Source organism: Phacochoerus africanus, chromosome 11, assembly GCF_016906955.1.
Source record: "Phacochoerus africanus isolate WHEZ1 chromosome 11, ROS_Pafr_v1, whole genome shotgun sequence".
Lineage (NCBI taxonomy): Eukaryota > Metazoa > Chordata > Mammalia > Artiodactyla > Suidae > Phacochoerus > Phacochoerus africanus.
In genome coordinates this window covers 91,003,102-91,021,010 of record NC_062554.1, presented here as the reverse complement: position 1 = coordinate 91,021,010, position 17,909 = coordinate 91,003,102, and the positions used below count along the sequence as shown (strand labels likewise).

The following is a 17,909-nucleotide window of genomic DNA, read 5'->3' as shown; positions in this document are numbered from 1 at the left end:
ACAGTCTGAACTCCCAACCTCATAATCTCACTCAGCATTCCCTCAGGTGCACAAAGACAGCACAATATGCTTTGTGAAAATTTTTTTTCCTTTGGAAAAACTATTATCTACTCTACCTATGGGTTCTCATTAATATTTTCTTAGAAGGCATTCCCATTGTGGCTCAACAGGTTATGAACCCAAGTAGTATCCATGAGGATGAGGGTTCGATCCCTAGCCTCGCTCAGCTGGTTAAGGATTTGGCATTGCTGTGAGCTGTGGTATGGGTTGCAGACTCGGCTTGGATCACGCATTGCTGTGGTGTAGACGGGCGCTACAGCCCCAATTCAACCCCATCCTGGGAACCTCTATATGCTGCAAGTGCAGCCCTGAAAAGACAAAACAAAACAAACAAAACCTCTTCGTATTATAAACAAAGTGATTAGATTCGGACTTCATTATTTTAAGATTTCATGAATAGTTAATTCAGTCTCTATTTTTTCAAACATTTATTTGTAAAATATTATCTTTCAGATGGTATCATGTTTTCCCTAATGTTATGTGTAGATTTATCCAGCAGATTTTTCAGACTCCTAATTTTTGAAATTTTTCTGATAGTCACTGAATCTCAATATATGACTCAGAATCTAGTCTTATGTGTGATGTCGTTGGACAGAGTTGTTTTGTTTATTGGTTCTCCACCCATCTGTCCGTCTTCATTAATTCTCTTCTACCCAACCCATATCACCTCCTTACGTTTCTTAAAAGCCATCTGTCAAGTGATACTTTAATATGAAGCATATGTCTTCTTCAAATTTTGCCAAGACTAATTTCCTAACATAATTTCCCATTATTACATCTTTTGTCTCCAGATATGCCCTCTGAAAAATGAGAAAGTTTAGCTGGTATTTAAGAAGGCCAGTACTTTGAACTGGTGCAGTACAAGAATATTTAAAGGATTGCTGTAACAATATTTAAATCCATAGGCTCCTTTAGATAAGGTTTTCAAAGCAGTGTTCATAAGCACAGTGATTATATTTTCTTTCCTTCTATAGAAGCAAGTAACTTTTCCCACATTCACAAAATGAAATAATGACAGAATTGTGGTAAAATGTAATAGTTCACTATACTGATTTCATTTAGCAATAGTAGTCTAGGCCCAGGGTATTTTCTAGAACTTACCTTTTCAGAAAAGAGATACCTTTTTGCTTTAGGCTGTTTCATAATAAATGTTTTACTCATGATTGGTGCATAAACTGAAAATTGTAATTCATTTTTTAAATGACTGTTCTGGTTTTATCCTAGATGGTGTATGTAATAATATTTTCTATTCACTAATTTTTTTTGAGATTTATATTTCAATTCACTTACTTTAAAATTTTACATTTAGATGCACCTGTGCACATACACACACACACACACACACACATGCATACACACATTAAATTGTTTTGCATATATAATTTAGATTCATCATTATCATTCAGGAGATTAGAAATCTCTGGTTTATTTGACTATTATATAAATTATATAAATTTCATATAAATCCCACCAATATTGGGTTGCGCTTGATCAAATAACAGAAATGGAATGTTGCCTGGAGATCTTTTGTTACATGCTTTTGAAATATTGAAGAAAGCTCTAACCTCCTCTTTATGTAAGCTGCTAGAGTGAAACCTCCCTGCTCTCCACTCCCTTGAGAATGGTAGAAAACTGCCAGATAGTTCACATTTATTTACTTACCATTCTGGTAAACAAAACTATCTTATTAAATTAAAAAAAGAGTCTATTCATCTTATATCTATCCTAAAGTGTAATGTGACCTATTTTTAAAGAATCTACCGAAGAGTAAATGGTAATAGTATTTATTTCGTATTTTGTTCATTAATATTAAACATCTTCAGCAAAGGTTTGAGTATGAGGCCTTGTGCTGAATGCTGTGTATGCAGAGAGGAGATGGTTCTTGCTCTCAAGGAGTTCGCAGTAAAGTAAAAATAAATCAAATGTCCTTATAAAATTTTATGCAGTTTAATTTTCTGTCTCTTTAGGCACACATACACCTATGTACACTAACCCATTTTTTAAAAACTATAACCCATTTTAAATCATGAAATACTAGAATATGGGGCATGTAAGAAAGAGTGTATATCTTAGAATGACTAATAGCAATATCTGCTGTAGGATTAATATCATTGATTAATTGGTTGATTGAAATAAATAATTTTCATGGGGAAAAATAATGACTTGGGAGATAGAAGTTGTTAAGGAAGGGGTATACTCTAGAAGGATAGGTTTTTATCATTTGTTATAATGAAGTGTTTTGTTTTGTTTTTGTTTTTTTCAGATTTCCCTGCTACTTTTACCCCAAACTGTCCAACTTAACTACTGGAGTTTTCTCTCTTCTCATTCCTCTCTGATCATGATGTCCTTTCTGAGAGGGTGGCTCTGCCAAGTTTTGATTAGTGTGTCAGTATTTTAAATGTTGTTAAGAAAACGAGTTTGTTGGTAGTGTGACTATTTTTTCTCCAGTTCTGAGAAGTCAAAAATTTCCTCCAATTCTGTAAAGGAGAATAATCTTACATAACTGAATGGTCATAACATGTTACTCAGGAGTTACTTTGATAGATGATCTGTGTGGCTTTGAAGTTTGAAACATTAGATCCTTATACAATAGGTTTATTAAGAAGCAGGATAAAATATTGCTAATGAGATCAGTAATTTATATAATGCTGCAAAAAATATATTTTTGGCTTTACAAATTATTTGTATTCTCACTTCTAACCCCAAACTGTGATCAAAGATGAAGTGTTGATATTAATTTATGTCCCTGTTGATGCTGAGAATTAAACATTTTTGTTGTATTTTTACAGTTTTTTTGTTGAGATATAATTCACAAAATGAAAAAATGCATTGTTTCAGGGTTAAAATGCAGTGGTTTTACAATGTTGTGCCACTAACACTAGCATCTAATTCCAGGACATTTCCATCCCCCCAAAAAACACTTCACGCCAGTTAGTCATTCCCAATTCTCTTCCCTCCCAAGTCCCCCTCCCCCAGTCTCTGGCAACACCTAATCTACTTTCTGTATATGGATTTGCCTATTCAGGACATTTCAGAAAAATAAAATGTGTTTTTTTTTTAATTTGTTTAGACACTACCAGAAACATCTTTACCAAGTTATGCTACAAATTTGAAAGACAAGAGTTCTTTAGTTTCATCTCTCTATAAAGTTATCCAGGAGCCACAAAGTGAGGTAAGTACTCTCACAGTTTATTGTGCTAGTGGTATTCATTTGATTGGTTTTTAATGTTTTATTGTGAAATATAAGAAGAATATATATTTAAAGAACTGTAATATATATTCTGAAGTGTTTAGCTGATTGCTTTTGAGAAATGAATAGAAGGGTAAGAGAATACTTTATGTTCAGTAAAGTGGCGGAATAAAAAAATTATAATTGGAGTTCCCAGAGTTCCCGTCGTGGTGCAGTGGTTAATGAATCCGACTAGGAACCATGAGGTTGCGGATTCGATCCCTGGCCTCACTCAGTGGGTTAAGGATCCAGCGTTGCCGTGACCTGTGATGTAGGTCACAGACGTGGCTCAGATCCCGAGTTGCTGTGGCTGTGGTGTAGGCTGGCAGCTGTAGCTCCAATTCAACCCCTAGCCTGGGACCTTCCATATGGTGCACCTTCCATATGGTGCACCTTTCCATATGCCAAGGGTGTGGCCCTAAAAAAAAAAAAAAAAAAAAGAAAAGAAAATCAAAGGTGAGTAGCACACAGTTTTTATCCCAAATGAGGAAAGGGAGAAAGTAAGTAAACACATGCTTTCAAGGCAATGCTTAATTGAGTCTAGATGGTTTCACACATATTTCCCAGGTGTGGAAGGTAAAAGGACATTGTAAGCCATAGGGGTAGTATATGGAGGCCTGAGAAAATGCAAGAAATTTAAGGAGTAGCAAGTAGTTTGCTATGTCTGTGTCTCTTTAGGCACACATACACCTATATACACTAACTATAACCCAGTCCTTTCCTCTTTTCTCTGCCTACTCCCCACATTTCTTTTTTTTTAGATAGCAAATATAGTTAGAAGATGATAAAATGATCTATACTCCAGATTCTGATGCTTATAAATCCCACCATTCATAGTAGAAATAGATAGAGATTGGAAATAGCATGGACAGCAAGTATGCTAATGCAGTAGTTAACAAGAGAGGATAGACTCTTGGGAACTGAAGCTGCAAAGAGGTTTAGGTTGTTTAGTTGGGCTTTGAATTCCATCGTAAGTAGTTTAGGCTTATTTTGCGTTGATAACTTGACCAGATTATTGTTTTAGGAAGATGAGTATGTGGAGGATAGATTGGAAATGGAAGCAGTGGAAGCAAGAAGACTAGGAGGCTATGAAAACAGTGTAAGAGGGGGCTGCGGAGAACCTGGACTAGGGTAGTGTCAGTGAGAATGGAAAGAGGTGGGGTAGAGAGGAGGGGTATGAGGTGTGCAATTCCTTTTACACTGAGTTTGTTAGGTGAAATGATAGACTGTAATACTAATCCTATTATCCAGTGGTAAAACAACTTGCACCCTGGAGTTTAGTGCTTTATGGACCTACATACCTTGGGATGAAACCATCGAAGCTAGTCGTTTGTTATTTGAGTAGGTAACCTCTTTTGGAGGGGGTCTAGAATAACCTGGCTTCTACTGGTCATGATATAAAGTTTACATGATTTTTTTTTTTTTTTGGCTTTTTAGGGCCACACCCTTGACATATGGAAATTCCCGAGCTAGGGGTCAAATTGGAGCTACAACTGCTGGCATACGCCTCAGCCACAGCAACACCAGATCCTTAACCCACTGAGCAAGGCCAGGGATCAAAGGCCGTGGTTGCAGCCCTAAAAAAGCAAAAAACAAAAAACGAAAAAACAAAAAACGCTGTATAGATACTGGTATCTATCTCTAGTGGTTGATATGCATAATTTCATCTAATTTCATTGCAATACATACCTTCTCCATTCCTTTTGGTACTGCTTTATAAACCAAAACTCCTTTTATTTATTTATCTTTTACTTTTTTAGCCACACCTGAGGCATATGGAAGTTCCCAGGCTAGGGATCAAATCTGAGCTATAGCTGTAGCCTACACCAATGCATGAGGGTGGGGATTGAACCTGCATTACTACAGAGACAATGCTGGATCCTTAACCTGCTGTGCCACAGTGGGGACTCCTGAAAACTCGTTTTAATTTTGGACTTTAAACTAGTTCAAAAGGCCTTTGGGAGCATTTTGATTAAAATTGATTATGTGTTCATGCAGACTATCAAATAAATTTTCAACATAAAGTTTCACAATTTTGCAGATACTTGTTAGACTATATCAAGAGATTTAATCAAAGCTTTCCCAGATATTTAGAGATGAGGGATGTCACACTATAAGACAAGATTTTTGACACTTGTCCCCAAAGAAAATTTTAAAACTCCACCTTGAAAGCTTAATGTTCCCCTACCAATATTTCTTTATTCTACTACCGTCATCTCCATTCTTCTAAATTCCTAACCTAAAAACTTTTCTTGCTATTTATGAATGAGGTTACTTTACCTCTGACCCTCCCACTTTCTGTTGTTTTTGCCATGCCACAGTGGACACCTCTTGCCCTCTAATGACCATTTTGAGAGTGGAAAAATGTTCCTTAATTGTCGGAAGTTCGGTAATTTTTCAATAGGAAAGACCAGTTTGATTTAGTCAATGCTTATTAAAGTATAGCTTTTGCTGTATACTTTGCATAAATAATACTGACTTTAATTATACCCAGTTTACATATTTATTTTATTTTTTGAAATTAAAACGTCCACTTTAAATTAGTTTCTATTCATTACAATTATTGATAGTAGAAAATCTGTTCTGTAAATTGACTTAAATCTATTGCCTAAGTTAGTGAAGTGTATAAACTCCAGTTCATTGAAAATATAATAGCCTGATTGTTTGAAAAATAGCCCCGTGAATCTCTTGACATATTTGTTAATGACCTGTGTATGATCATTATGTGTGCTTTAAGATAATACTTACCTATAAAAGTCTCTTACCTTGACTTTATGATTTAAAAAAAAATGTCTATTATAAAGACATAGTAATCTCTATTAACTGGATAATGGTGGGGGTGTAGTGAAAGAAAAAAAGGCTCTCAAGTCCAAATCAAGACCAATACCATATGATATCACTTATATTTGGAATCTAATATACAGCACAAATGAACCTATCTACAGAAAAGAAACAAACTCATGGACTTGGAGAACAGACTTGTGGGTTGCCAAGGGGGGTGGGGGTGGAGGGAGTGGGATGGACCAGGAGTTTGGGAAAACTGCAAATTATTGCATTTGGAGTGGATAAGCAATGAGATCCTGCTGTATAGCACAGGGAACTATATCTAATCACCTGTGATGAAACATGATGGAGGATAATGTGAGAAAAAGAGTGTATATATATGACTGGGTCACTTTGCTGTATGGCAGAAATTGACAGACTATCATAAATCAACTATAATAAAATAAAAATCTTTAAAAAAAACCCAAAGTGACAGTGATGTTTAGATTATCCAGGCGCAATTAGCCATGGTTACAACAGGAAACTAGATCTGGGGGCTCTGTGTTATTCACCTTCTCCATGCACCAGCCGTTGCTGTCAGATGCTGCCTAATTTTAAGCTCAGGAAGGCCTTGTGACAGTAATTACCTAGGATTCCCATTTTAATTTCTCCAACCCTGTAGCCAGTCATTTATATAATGGCATGTTTTATCTGGAAGAAAAGGATGTTAAGGAAAAAACTTCTCACAGTCTAGTTATTTTAGGAAGTTAAAAAGATATAGCTGTAGTAAGAATATTACCTTAAGTTACAAAATGTTTTAGAGTTTGCGGAGTGCTTCCATATACACTTATTTTGCAGTTTGGTTTTCCACTAGGTTTACTAAATAGCTTAGCTGTGAATAGTTTTGCTTCCAAAAAAAAAAAATGGAAACATTTGTATATTTCATTAATTACCAGTCAGGAGAAAACCTTTTTTATTTCATATATCAGTGTCATTGAAATACAATCCAATTCTTGAATTAATATTTTGTCTCTCTTCCAGTTGCTAGAACCTGTCTGTCACCAGCTCTTTGAATTCTATCGCAGTGGAGAGGAGCAGTTGCTTCGATTTACCTTGCAGTTTCTTCCAGAACTGATTTGGTGCTACCTTGCCGTCTCAGCCAGCAGAAATGTGCATAGCAGTGGATGCATTGAAGCTCTTCTTCTAGGGGTTTATAATTTGGTTTGTATTTAGTGTAGTTAACAAAATTTTTTTCTGGCAAAAGCAGATATGTAACCCTTTCAGCAAAAGTAAATACATACTAGCAACTACTTTTCATTTTAGTAAAGCTTATATTTGTTTTTCATACACCAAATGACTCATAACTCATTCTCCCAAGAATAACTTTTCAGAGGCTAAGGGCTTGTACTTCTAAGTACAATTATATACTTGTGTTTTTTGTTTTGTTTTGTTTTGTTTTTTGCTATTTTAGGGCTGCACCCATGGCATATGGAGGTTCCCAGGCTAGGGGTCTAATCCAAACTACAACTGCCAGCCTACAACTACAGCTACAGCAATGCGGGATCTGAGCCATGTCTGCAACCTATACCACAGCTCACAGCAACGCCAAATGCTTAACCCATTGAGCGAGGCCAGGGATCAAACCCTCATCCTTATGAATCCTAGTCGGGTTCGTTAACTGCTGAGCCACTAAGGGAACTCCCTATATACTTGTAATTATATAAATATATACTTTTTTTGATTGATTGAAAACTAAAAATCAGGCTACTTAAATTCTTTTATAGATATCTGAAAAATATCAGTGTTGAATTTTAAATTTTTTAAACTTATGATCCACTATCTATAAATTATCTCTTGTGACCTTTACCAAAAGTTTGGGAGAAAAGATCTAGTCAAATATCTGACACTTATAACTCCATAAAATCTGGACTAGCCCCAGAGTTCACAACATTGATTTAACATATAGTTTGCATTACTATATAGTGTTTGTATATTAAATAGTATGATATTCTAGATACATACTTAGGTTTGTATTTTTTTAATGGAAAAATAAGGGTTATTTTATTACATATTTCATATGAATTGATTTAGAAAATGTAAATGTAAATGATTTTTTACATGAGAAAAAATCATTGATTATTAAGATATTACATTTGTATTTCATTCTTAAAACTATGTTACTTATATATTAAGGGGAAAGTTAACTCCTAGAAACACTAGGAGTGAATAATTGATAATAGATTATCATAGTTTAAAATTTAGTTGACTTTAAAATTCCTTTTTTCTCAGGTCAGTTCTGTTTTAGACTAACAGTTTAAATTTGGTTTTTAAGTTTATGTGTTAAAAACAAATATTTTAAGGTATCTTCTTTCACTTTCTTAGGAAATAGTTGACAAACAGGGACATAGCAAAGTATTGAGCTTTACGATTCCATCTTTATCCAAACCATCTGTATATCACGAAGTAAGTAACATTTTATCAAAGTAAGTTTATTGGCCCTAAGGTTTGAACTATAAATTAGGGTCTGGTTATTGAAGCAAAAAAAATAATAATAATTTCTTGGTGCCTTAAAAGGTAATAAAACACCACACAAAGTATTTGGTCTTCTCAAAGTAAAGTAGGAAATCAAAATCATTAAAATTTAAACTAAAAGATTATTGAAAGTATTCATTTTGAAATATTTTTCTCTCCTTCTGACAGATTAGATTTTTGTGTGCGGCAGTTATGTATTTCTGGGATAGAATTTTTTTTTTTTTAGTGCCACACCCATGGCATATGAAAGTGTCCAGGCTAGGGGTTGGAGCTGCAGCTGCCACCTAAGGCAGTTGCAAGCCGCATCTGCAACCTACACCACAGCTCACAGCAATGTCGGATCTTTAACCCACTGAGTGAGGCCAGGGATCGAACCCACTTTCTCATGGATACTAGTCAGGTTTGTTGCCATTGAGCCACAACAGGAACTCATGGGCTAGAATTTTTGAAGTTAAACTATTTATATTTCTATTTGTGGTTTGTTTTTAATTATTTGTTAAATCTTTGTACAGAATATTTAGTAGACAGTCTGAATATTTTTAAGATGTATGATATTCATGGCAGTTGTTCTTATTGGTGTATATATCCTAAATATCTGTCTTCAACAGAATGGCTTTTTCTTTACTCACATGTCTTTTCTTTAGCCCTCCAGCATTGGGTCCATGGCTCTGACTGAGAGCGCTCTATCCCAGCATGGTTTGTCAAAAGTTGTGTACAGCGGACCTCACCCCCAAAGGGAGATGCTGACAGCACAGAATAGGTATACTGTGGAGAAATAACCTACTATTCTACCATCCTGACTTTTTTAAGAAATTTTTTCAGTAGATTTATAAATCACATTTAATGAGTTATATGTAACTATTTTCTAAAATGTTGAGTCATTTTTTTATACAAGAGAAAAACTCATCTTCCCAATTTGTCACTTTTACTTTGCTCCAGATGTCATCTGGAACATTGAATTTTTAAGATAATTTCTATATGACTCTCTTCTTTTTCCTTTCAGTTTTTGTATTTCTGATGATTACATTGTACAGGTCCATTCCATAGCATAATATTTCTCGCCAGTGCCTGCCTAATTATAGTTGACTTTTTAGAATTCTCAAAGTTTGTAAATGTTCTTTTTGGTTTATCTTTAGGTTTGAGGTGTTGACATTCCTTTTTTTGATTTATCTTTAGGTTTGAGGTGTTGACATTCCTTTTGTTGTGTTACAATGCTGCCTTAACCTATATGCCCAGTGTTTCTCTTCAATCACTGTGTCAGATTTGTTCAAGGTAAATTCAAATTCAAATGTTTTCAATATTGAAATGTGAATCTAAGATTGCTAGTTTGTTACATATCTAAGTTATTTTTGTTTTGTTTAATCATTTGTTTAAAACACTAAATAAGTTAATAGGAAGCTCCACCAAAAGTTCCGTAAAAATGCAATGAAGTCACAAAAACACAATAAAGCTAAATAACATTTCATGGGATATTTAATTAGAAAAGGATCATACTATATAATTAAAAGGATGGAACTGTTATGACCTTCCAGTTTTTGGCATATAGTTGGTTTCTATTTTGTTTGCCTTTTATCTGTCTAGTTATTTTTCTTGTGCTCTAATTTGGTACCAAGAAATAAATTAGAGATACTGGTTTTTAAACTTCTCTTGTTAAAAAAAAAAAAAATTAGCCAAGAGCTTAGTTAAATAAATTATGATGGGAGTTCCTGTGTGGCACAGTGGGTTAAGAATCCCACTGCAATGGCTCAGGTCTCTGTGGAGGTGCAGGTTTGATCCCCAGCCTGGTGCAGTAGGTTAAAGGATCCAGTGGTATCACAGCTATGGCCTAGGTCACAGCTGCAGCTTAGAGTCAGTCACTGGCCCTGGAACTTCCATATGCCACAGGTGTGACCTAAAAAAAAAATAATAATAAAGTATGATAATCCTTGGGTATGCAAACATTTAAGAATTCTGATTTAAAAGAATATTTAATGATAGTATATATGGTGTAATTCCAGCATTGACTTAAGTATGACAAGAATATTAACAATAGTTATATCTAAAAAAAAACCAATAGTTATGTCTACTTGGTGGAATTACAGTTTAATTTTTTTTCCTATGTGATTTCCTGATATTCTCTGAATTTTCTCTAAAAACAAAAACAAAAAACAAAGAAAGACCTTTGGTAATTCAAGTAATAAACAAGGAAAAACATAGAATTGAGGAACTTGTAGAATAATTTAGAGTTGAGAAACTTATTTAGAGACTGTAGCTTTGGAAAGTTAGTAAGAGGAAGAATACATAGAGCAATACTTAGAAATCAAGTCAAGACAATACAAGCAAAAAAACGTAAAGCCGAGTCTGCAACCTACACCACAGCTCATGGCAACACTGGATCCCTAACCCACTGAGCGAGGCCAGGGATCGAACCTGCAACCTCATGGTTCCTAGTCAGATTTGTTTCCGCTTTGCCACGACAGGAACTCCCAGTATGAATCCTTAATAAGTATTTATTGAATGAATAGGTGAATTAATTAAAAAATTCTTTCTTTCATGTGTTGGTTCTTGGTGTTTACTACCATCCCTATCATGAGGGTGTATGGTTAAAGAAAATAATAATAAAATAAAATTTTTCTAAGTTTGCTTCTTTAGATAATAAGAGTAAGAGGAGTGTCAATTCTAATTTGGATATAAATTTTTATAATATCAAACAAAATTTGAGTTGGTTTTATTTCATGTGGAGCTAGTGTTTTTTCAATTTCTGTCATAGTCATCTCAGGCTGCTATAATAAAGTAGCATAGATTGGGTGGCTTAAACAATAGACATTTATTTCTCACAGTTCTGGAGGCTGGGAAAACCAAGGTAAAGGAGCCAGGAGATTTTGTTCCCAGTGCAAGCCCTGGGCTAGCAGGTGACCACCTTCACCACCCTCACATTGCAGAACATGCTCTGGTGTCTCTTCTTCTTCTTATAAAGTTATTAATCCAATCGTGGGCTCCACTCTTTAAGACCTCATCTAAAATTAATTACTCCCACGGGGCCCCAACTCCAAATACCATCATATTGGGGGATTAGGCCTTCAGCATATGAATGGGGAGGTGGAAACATTCAGTTTATAAGTATCACTGCTCTGTTTTTTTCTCTTGGTTCAAAACAGTTTAATTTTTAAAGATCCTCTCAATATTAAATGAATTTATATTTATTCTTTAAAGTTGCTTTGAATTAGTGATATCCTCAGGGGGATATTTTTGAAATGGTCTGTGGTATACTTGGGCATGTTTAGGTAAAGGCTTAGATTTATTGAGTAGAGGAAATATTAAGTCCCAGGTGGTAATTGCATGGATGGAGGAGGTAAATAATTACAGTGTATTAACTAGTACTATGTTAAGTGTCTGTTGTATCATATCATCACACCATATTGTGAGAAACAATTTTATTAAAAATAGAAACTTAACTGTTTATTTAAAAGCAGTGCATATGGATCATGGAAAATTAAGAAAATAGGCATATAAAGAAGAAAATAATTTATCTAAGATAACTCCATAACCTTGTATATGATTTTTTTTTCAGTGACAAATGCCATTCACCTCTCTGTTTATTACCAAATGGGATTAGGATGCATGTGTTTGTAGTTTTTCTCCCTGTCGTTTTATATTGACTTTCAAAACATCATGTTTAATTGTTTCTCAGTATTCTCTGAATGATTTATGTAATTGATCTCTGGGTTGGACTTCTAAATGACTAAAAACAGTACTTCTTAACTGTGGTACTCCTTAATTATTCTTTGCTATGATTAATACTTCTTCACGGAGTTCCTGTCCTGGCTCAGTGTTTAAGGAATCCGACTAGGAACCATGAGGTTTCAGGTTCGATCCCTGGCCTCGCTCAGTGGGTTAAGGATCCGGCTTTGCCATGAGCTGGGGTGTAGGTCACACCTGGCTCGGATCCTGTGTTGCTGTGGCTGTGGCGTAGGCCGGCGGCTGCAGCTCCAATTGGACCCCTAGTCTGGGAATCTCCATATGCCTAGGGTCAGCCCTAGAGAAGACCAAAAAAAAACCACTTCTTCACATTTCAATTTTGTTTATGGTCGTTTTTTTTTTTTAAAGATTTAGTAAAATCAATTGATCTTTAGGGTTCTAACTTTGGTGTCGTGTTTAGGCATGTGAGCACTATGTAACTATTTAGTCGTGTTTTATTTCTGTTATGGCATCTTATTAAAATTTTCAATCTATCTGAAATTTATTGAGATGTGCTGTGTGAGGTTTGAGTCTAATTTTATAAGGTTTTTTTGGAGTCTGCAGTTTGTGTCACAAACTTTGTGGGGAATAGAGCATCATACCACAGATCTGTTCATGGTAAAGAGTGCTGAGTTCCATGGTTTATAATAAGACTCACTAATAATTTGGTCAATAATAATTTTTGACCAAAATTAGTGAACCTGCTCTGAGAATCTTCACTTACATATATTAACACACCCCTAGCTTTCTGTATTTTGCCCAGTCTAACTTAGAAAAATGTTATAAATAAACGTTCTTTTTGGAAAGATTGTTTTTTGTTGCTATTTGGTTTGTTATGTGAGCATACCTTGACATTGTTGGCTTATAAATGTTAAAATATAAATTATCCAAATTTTTACTAATTTTACACATATATTTGTTTTGTTTTTTCTAGAATCTGTGTTTGTGGATATCCTCGACAACATGTAAGAAAATACAAAGGTATAAGTAGCAGGGTACCAGTTTCTTCAGGATTCATGGTGCAGATGTTAACAGGGATTTATTTTGCCTTGTAAGTTTATATACAAAGTTAACCTTTGATCTTTGGGAAATTATGGTCTGTTATTTTATTGTTACTCTATTGTAATCTCAGAAAACAATCAGCATATTTTTGTGAAAAAATACAAATCAATATTTTGATAATAGCTTTATTATTTAAAACATATCTTTCTGAAGAATTTGTAACCAGCTAAAACCCTTCATTATCCTTCTTTAATTTAGGGACAGAATGAAAATTAGCAACACCTAGATACACTAATGGTTCCTTTCTTTATTACTCTTTTTTTTTTTAATCTTTTTGCCTTTTCTAGGGCCATACCCGCAGCATATGGAGATTCCCAGGCTAGGGGTCTAATCGGAGCTGTTGCTGCTGGCCTACTCCAGAGCCACAGCAACTCGGGATCCAAGCCACGTCTGCGACCTACACCACAGCTCACGGTGGTGCCAGATCCTTAACCCATTGAGCAAGGGTAGAGATCAAACCCGCAACCTCATGGTTCCTAGTCGGATGTTAACCACTGAGCCACGAAGGGAACTCCTTCATTACTCTTTTTTTTTCCTGTAATTTACAAACAGCATTTTCCCCTAATGAATATCCTTTTCCATTTCTAGAAATTTTAATTCTTTTTTAAAAATTTTATTGAAATATAGTTGATTTACAATGTTGTGCTTATTTCTGGTATAAAGTGATTCAGTTATATATATAAACATATCCATTCCCATATAGGTTATCACAGAATATTGAGTAGATTTCCCTATAGAAATTTTTATTCTTTTTTTTTTTTTGCTTTTTAGGACCGTACTCATGTCATATGGAGGTTCCCAGGCTAGGGGTCGAATCAGAGCTGCAGCTCCCAGCCTGCGCCACAGCCACAGCAATGTCAGATTTGAGCTGCATCTGCGACCTGCACTGTAGCTTGTGGCAATGCAGGATTCTTAACTCACTGATGAAGGCCAAGGATGGAACCCACATCCTTATGGATACTAGTCGAGTTCTTAACCCAGTGAACCACAGTGGGCACTCCCACACATTTTAATTATTTTTTTACAAAAATTTTTTACTGTAGTTGATTTAAAATGTTGTCAGTTTCTGCTGTACAGTGAAGTGACCCAGTCATACATATATATACATTCTTTTTCTCATGTTATCTTCTATTATATTCCATCACAAGTGATTAGATATAGTTTCCTGTGCTATACCACAGGATCTCATTGCTTATCCACTCCAAATACAATAGTTTGCATCTACTAACCCAAACTCCCAGTCTGTCCCACTCCCTCCCCCTCCCCCTTGGCAATCACAAATCTGTTCTCCATGTTCATGAGTTTCTTTTCTGTAGATAGGTTCATTTGTGCCATGTATTAGATTCCAGATGTAAGTGATATCATATGGTCTTTGTTTTTCTCTTTCTGGCTTACTTCAGTTAGTACAAGGGTCTCTTACAAAACATCTTAGAGCCTCTTTCATCATCACAACGGTTATTATGAATTTGCTATTAATTTTTAATATTGATGCTTTTTGGATACTTAAAATATTTAAGTATCTTTTTGGATACTTAAAATATTAGCATTTTTCTTTGAACCCTATCTTTTACTTTGTAATTCTCTTAATATACATATCTTACTATACTTTTTTAATATTCACATGATACTTAACTTTCCCCAGGAGATTATAAGCTTCCTTATTGAAGGCAGAATTTATGATCTTTGGGCCAAAGCTGGCCTGCTCCCTGTTTTTAAAAATAGTTTTATTGAATTGCAGTCACATCCATTTGTTTACATATTATCTATGGCTATTTTTGTGCTATAGCTAGTGACATAGTTGAGTAGTTACAGTGGAGACTGTATAGCCCACAAGCCTAAAATATTTATTATTTGGTCCTTCAATTAAAAGTTTGTTCACCCCTGTGTTAGACCATTAATATTGTCCAACAGTTCTTAGAAGCTCTGATTTCCTTTATTTTCTTCTCTTTTCTGCTTTGTGTTTCAGATGAAGTAATTTCTGTTGCTCTATCTTCACATTCACTGATTCTTTCCTTGACTATGTTGTATCTACTAATGAGTCCACTGAGGGGGTTCTTCATCTCTGTTACTAAGTTTATTTCTAGGCTTTTCATTTGGCTCTTTCTTACCATTTCCATCTCTCTGTTGAAATAATCCAGCTGTTCATACATGTTGTCCATCTTTTCCATTAGAGCCTTTAATATGTTAACCTTAGTTATTTGAATTTCCCTGATAACTACAATATCTGAGTAATCTCTGAATTTGCTTCTGTTAATTTTTGTCTCCTGACAGTGGGTTGTTTTCTTCTTGCTTTTTGTGTGCTTTGTAATATTTGATTGATCCTCATTTTGTTAAAGGGTAAGACAGTAGAGACTGAGATAAATATTATTTATGCCTGGAGATGAGTATGCCTCTTTTCTAGCCTGCTAGTAGAGTTATAGGTAGGAGTGAACTGGGACTGGAGTTTGTTGTTGCCATGGTTACCTGTATTGCACCACCTACTTCAAATTCCTTTTATGTTACCTGATACTTATTATTGGAGGGTTCTTCAGTGTTCTTGTTCCATCCTTAGCTTTTAACTTTCCAGGTGTGTCTGTACCTGGGAGAGGCTCTCTCCCCATGTTCTTGCCCCTCCTCCAGCAGTAGAGTGTTGTTGCACGTGTCTAGATGTGTGCTAGCTTGGTTGGGGTGAGAGGGAGGGGAGTGGTGTTCTCTGTTGTTCTGGTCTGGCCTTAGTTCTAAGCAGGACCTATGTCCCTGCTTCTCTAGGTGGGAGTTCCTCAGTGTCCTGCCCCTTCCCCAGTAGTAAGAGACCTCTAACCTTCCTTCTTCTCAGGATAGGACTATTTCCTGATCCTCACCTATAGGTAGAGGTTTTTTTCTTTCCTTTACAGCCACAGTTGTTTCTCACCTCTGCCCTCAGGGTGAAGAGTTTGCTGCTCCTTCCTTAAAGTCTTTAGCCTTGTGTCCTACTGAAGGGGTCTGGCTAGATCTTACTGCCTTTCTTGTTTTATTGGCCACTCTTCTTTAGGCTTTCCCTGGTCCCTTGCCTTGCGCTTAATTTTTCTAATGAATCCCTAAAGGTAGTTTGTGGAGAGGAGCTTGTGAGTTTGTATGAGGTCCCTTTGTGTCTGCTTCCAGAGTTTTTATACTCTTGGGTTGGCCTGCACTTGGCTGTTAGCAATTTGTTAAAAAAGTTTAGCTGAATTCTTCTTGCCCTTCCTGCATTGTGGCCTGACTCTCCTTGGGGGCACTGGCTACCATTGAGTTTCTGGCTACTTGGCTGCCCTGTGACCTTAGCTCCCTGCTGGATTCATGAGAAGCTATGATTTTGTGGATTACCTGGCTTAATGTAGTTTTTAGAGTGAGAGCAATGATATATTTTTGGGGCCTCACTTGCTTTCTTGATATAATTCACACTTTATTTTGTTGACAGATGAGCAAGCCATCATTTCTATGTCCATTTCATCATTTAGCCAGTTTTTAGGAAGGTTTGGCCGTATCTTTATTGGCTGAATTAATTAATATATGTACTCACTTTTTCTCAGTGTCTCTGTGATATTTGCAGCATATATCACATACACTTCTAAATGACTATTTGAGTGCAAAGAAGTAACTACATAGGGTTCTAGAAGCCACAGTAAATGTAGATTTTCATTAAAAATCGTGGGAGTTACAGAGTAATTTGACCATAAAGTGTTCTGAACATTATTCTAAGGTATATAATTTATTATGCTCTGACTTGCTTTGAAAGTGTAAATGCTCTGAGATTGCCTAGCTTTTTTGAAATATGTTCTATAAATACACATGTTCTTTAGAGACGAAATACACATCTATAAAATATTCTTTGCTATTAATAGGGTTTCAGATACAATTGAAAGGCATTCAAACATTTAAAAGTACACTTTGAATGAGGGTGGAATGCTAAGCAATGTGCTAATATGGTCTATTATTTTTATCATTAAAGATAAAGTTTCTCATATTTTGTTCAATTATATGGAATTAATTTAAAATAATTATACTTTATTTAATTTTATAGTTATAATGGAGAATGGGATCTTGCTCAAAAAGCATTGGATGATATCATATACAGAGCTCAGCTAGAATTATATCCAGAGCCATTGCTGGTAGGTGCCTCACTTATTTACGTAAATTTTGTAATTCAAAATTTCTCAATTTAGAACTATAAACTGAGAAATAGCCATTCATAGTGCATTAATACTCAGTGACTCATGCTATTGTAGTAGAAAAACTTATATACTTGAAAAAGATATATATAATAAAATTTGAAAATTTCACTAGGCTATCTTCTTAGCCTGATAATTAGTCGATTTCAGTTGTAAGAATGTTCTCATTAATGTGCCAGAGCTGCATTTATTAATTAGCATTAGGCATTTGGAAATATAATATTTTGGAATTTAAAATTTCATCACATATTTTTCACCATAAGTTTCCTTCTGTGTTCTTACTCTTTATTCTAGAGGAGTTAATGTATCTTAGGAAATGCCTTGGAGAGATTATTCTTTAAAATCTATTAAAATTTAGCATCTTGTCTTAGCTAAGGGTA

The 17,909-nt window shown here is 35.1% G+C and overlaps 1 protein-coding gene across 3 annotated transcripts in view; it reads left to right on the top strand.

Moving 5' to 3' along the window:
* HYCC1 (hyccin PI4KA lipid kinase complex subunit 1) overlaps nt 1-17,909 on the top strand; it is an 86,853-nt gene that overhangs the window by 48,419 nt on the left and 20,525 nt on the right. For all 3 annotated transcript variants that reach the window (XM_047752328.1, XM_047752329.1, XM_047752330.1), the window contains exons 3-9: nt 3,131-3,232; nt 7,094-7,273; nt 8,435-8,515; nt 9,229-9,344; nt 9,761-9,856; nt 13,236-13,352; nt 17,382-17,469. In XM_047752328.1, the coding sequence (XP_047608284.1) occupies nt 3,131-3,232; nt 7,094-7,273; nt 8,435-8,515; nt 9,229-9,344; nt 9,761-9,856; nt 13,236-13,352; nt 17,382-17,469 (780 nt within the window). The remainder of the gene's footprint in view (nt 1-3,130; nt 3,233-7,093; nt 7,274-8,434; nt 8,516-9,228; nt 9,345-9,760; nt 9,857-13,235; nt 13,353-17,381; nt 17,470-17,909) is intronic.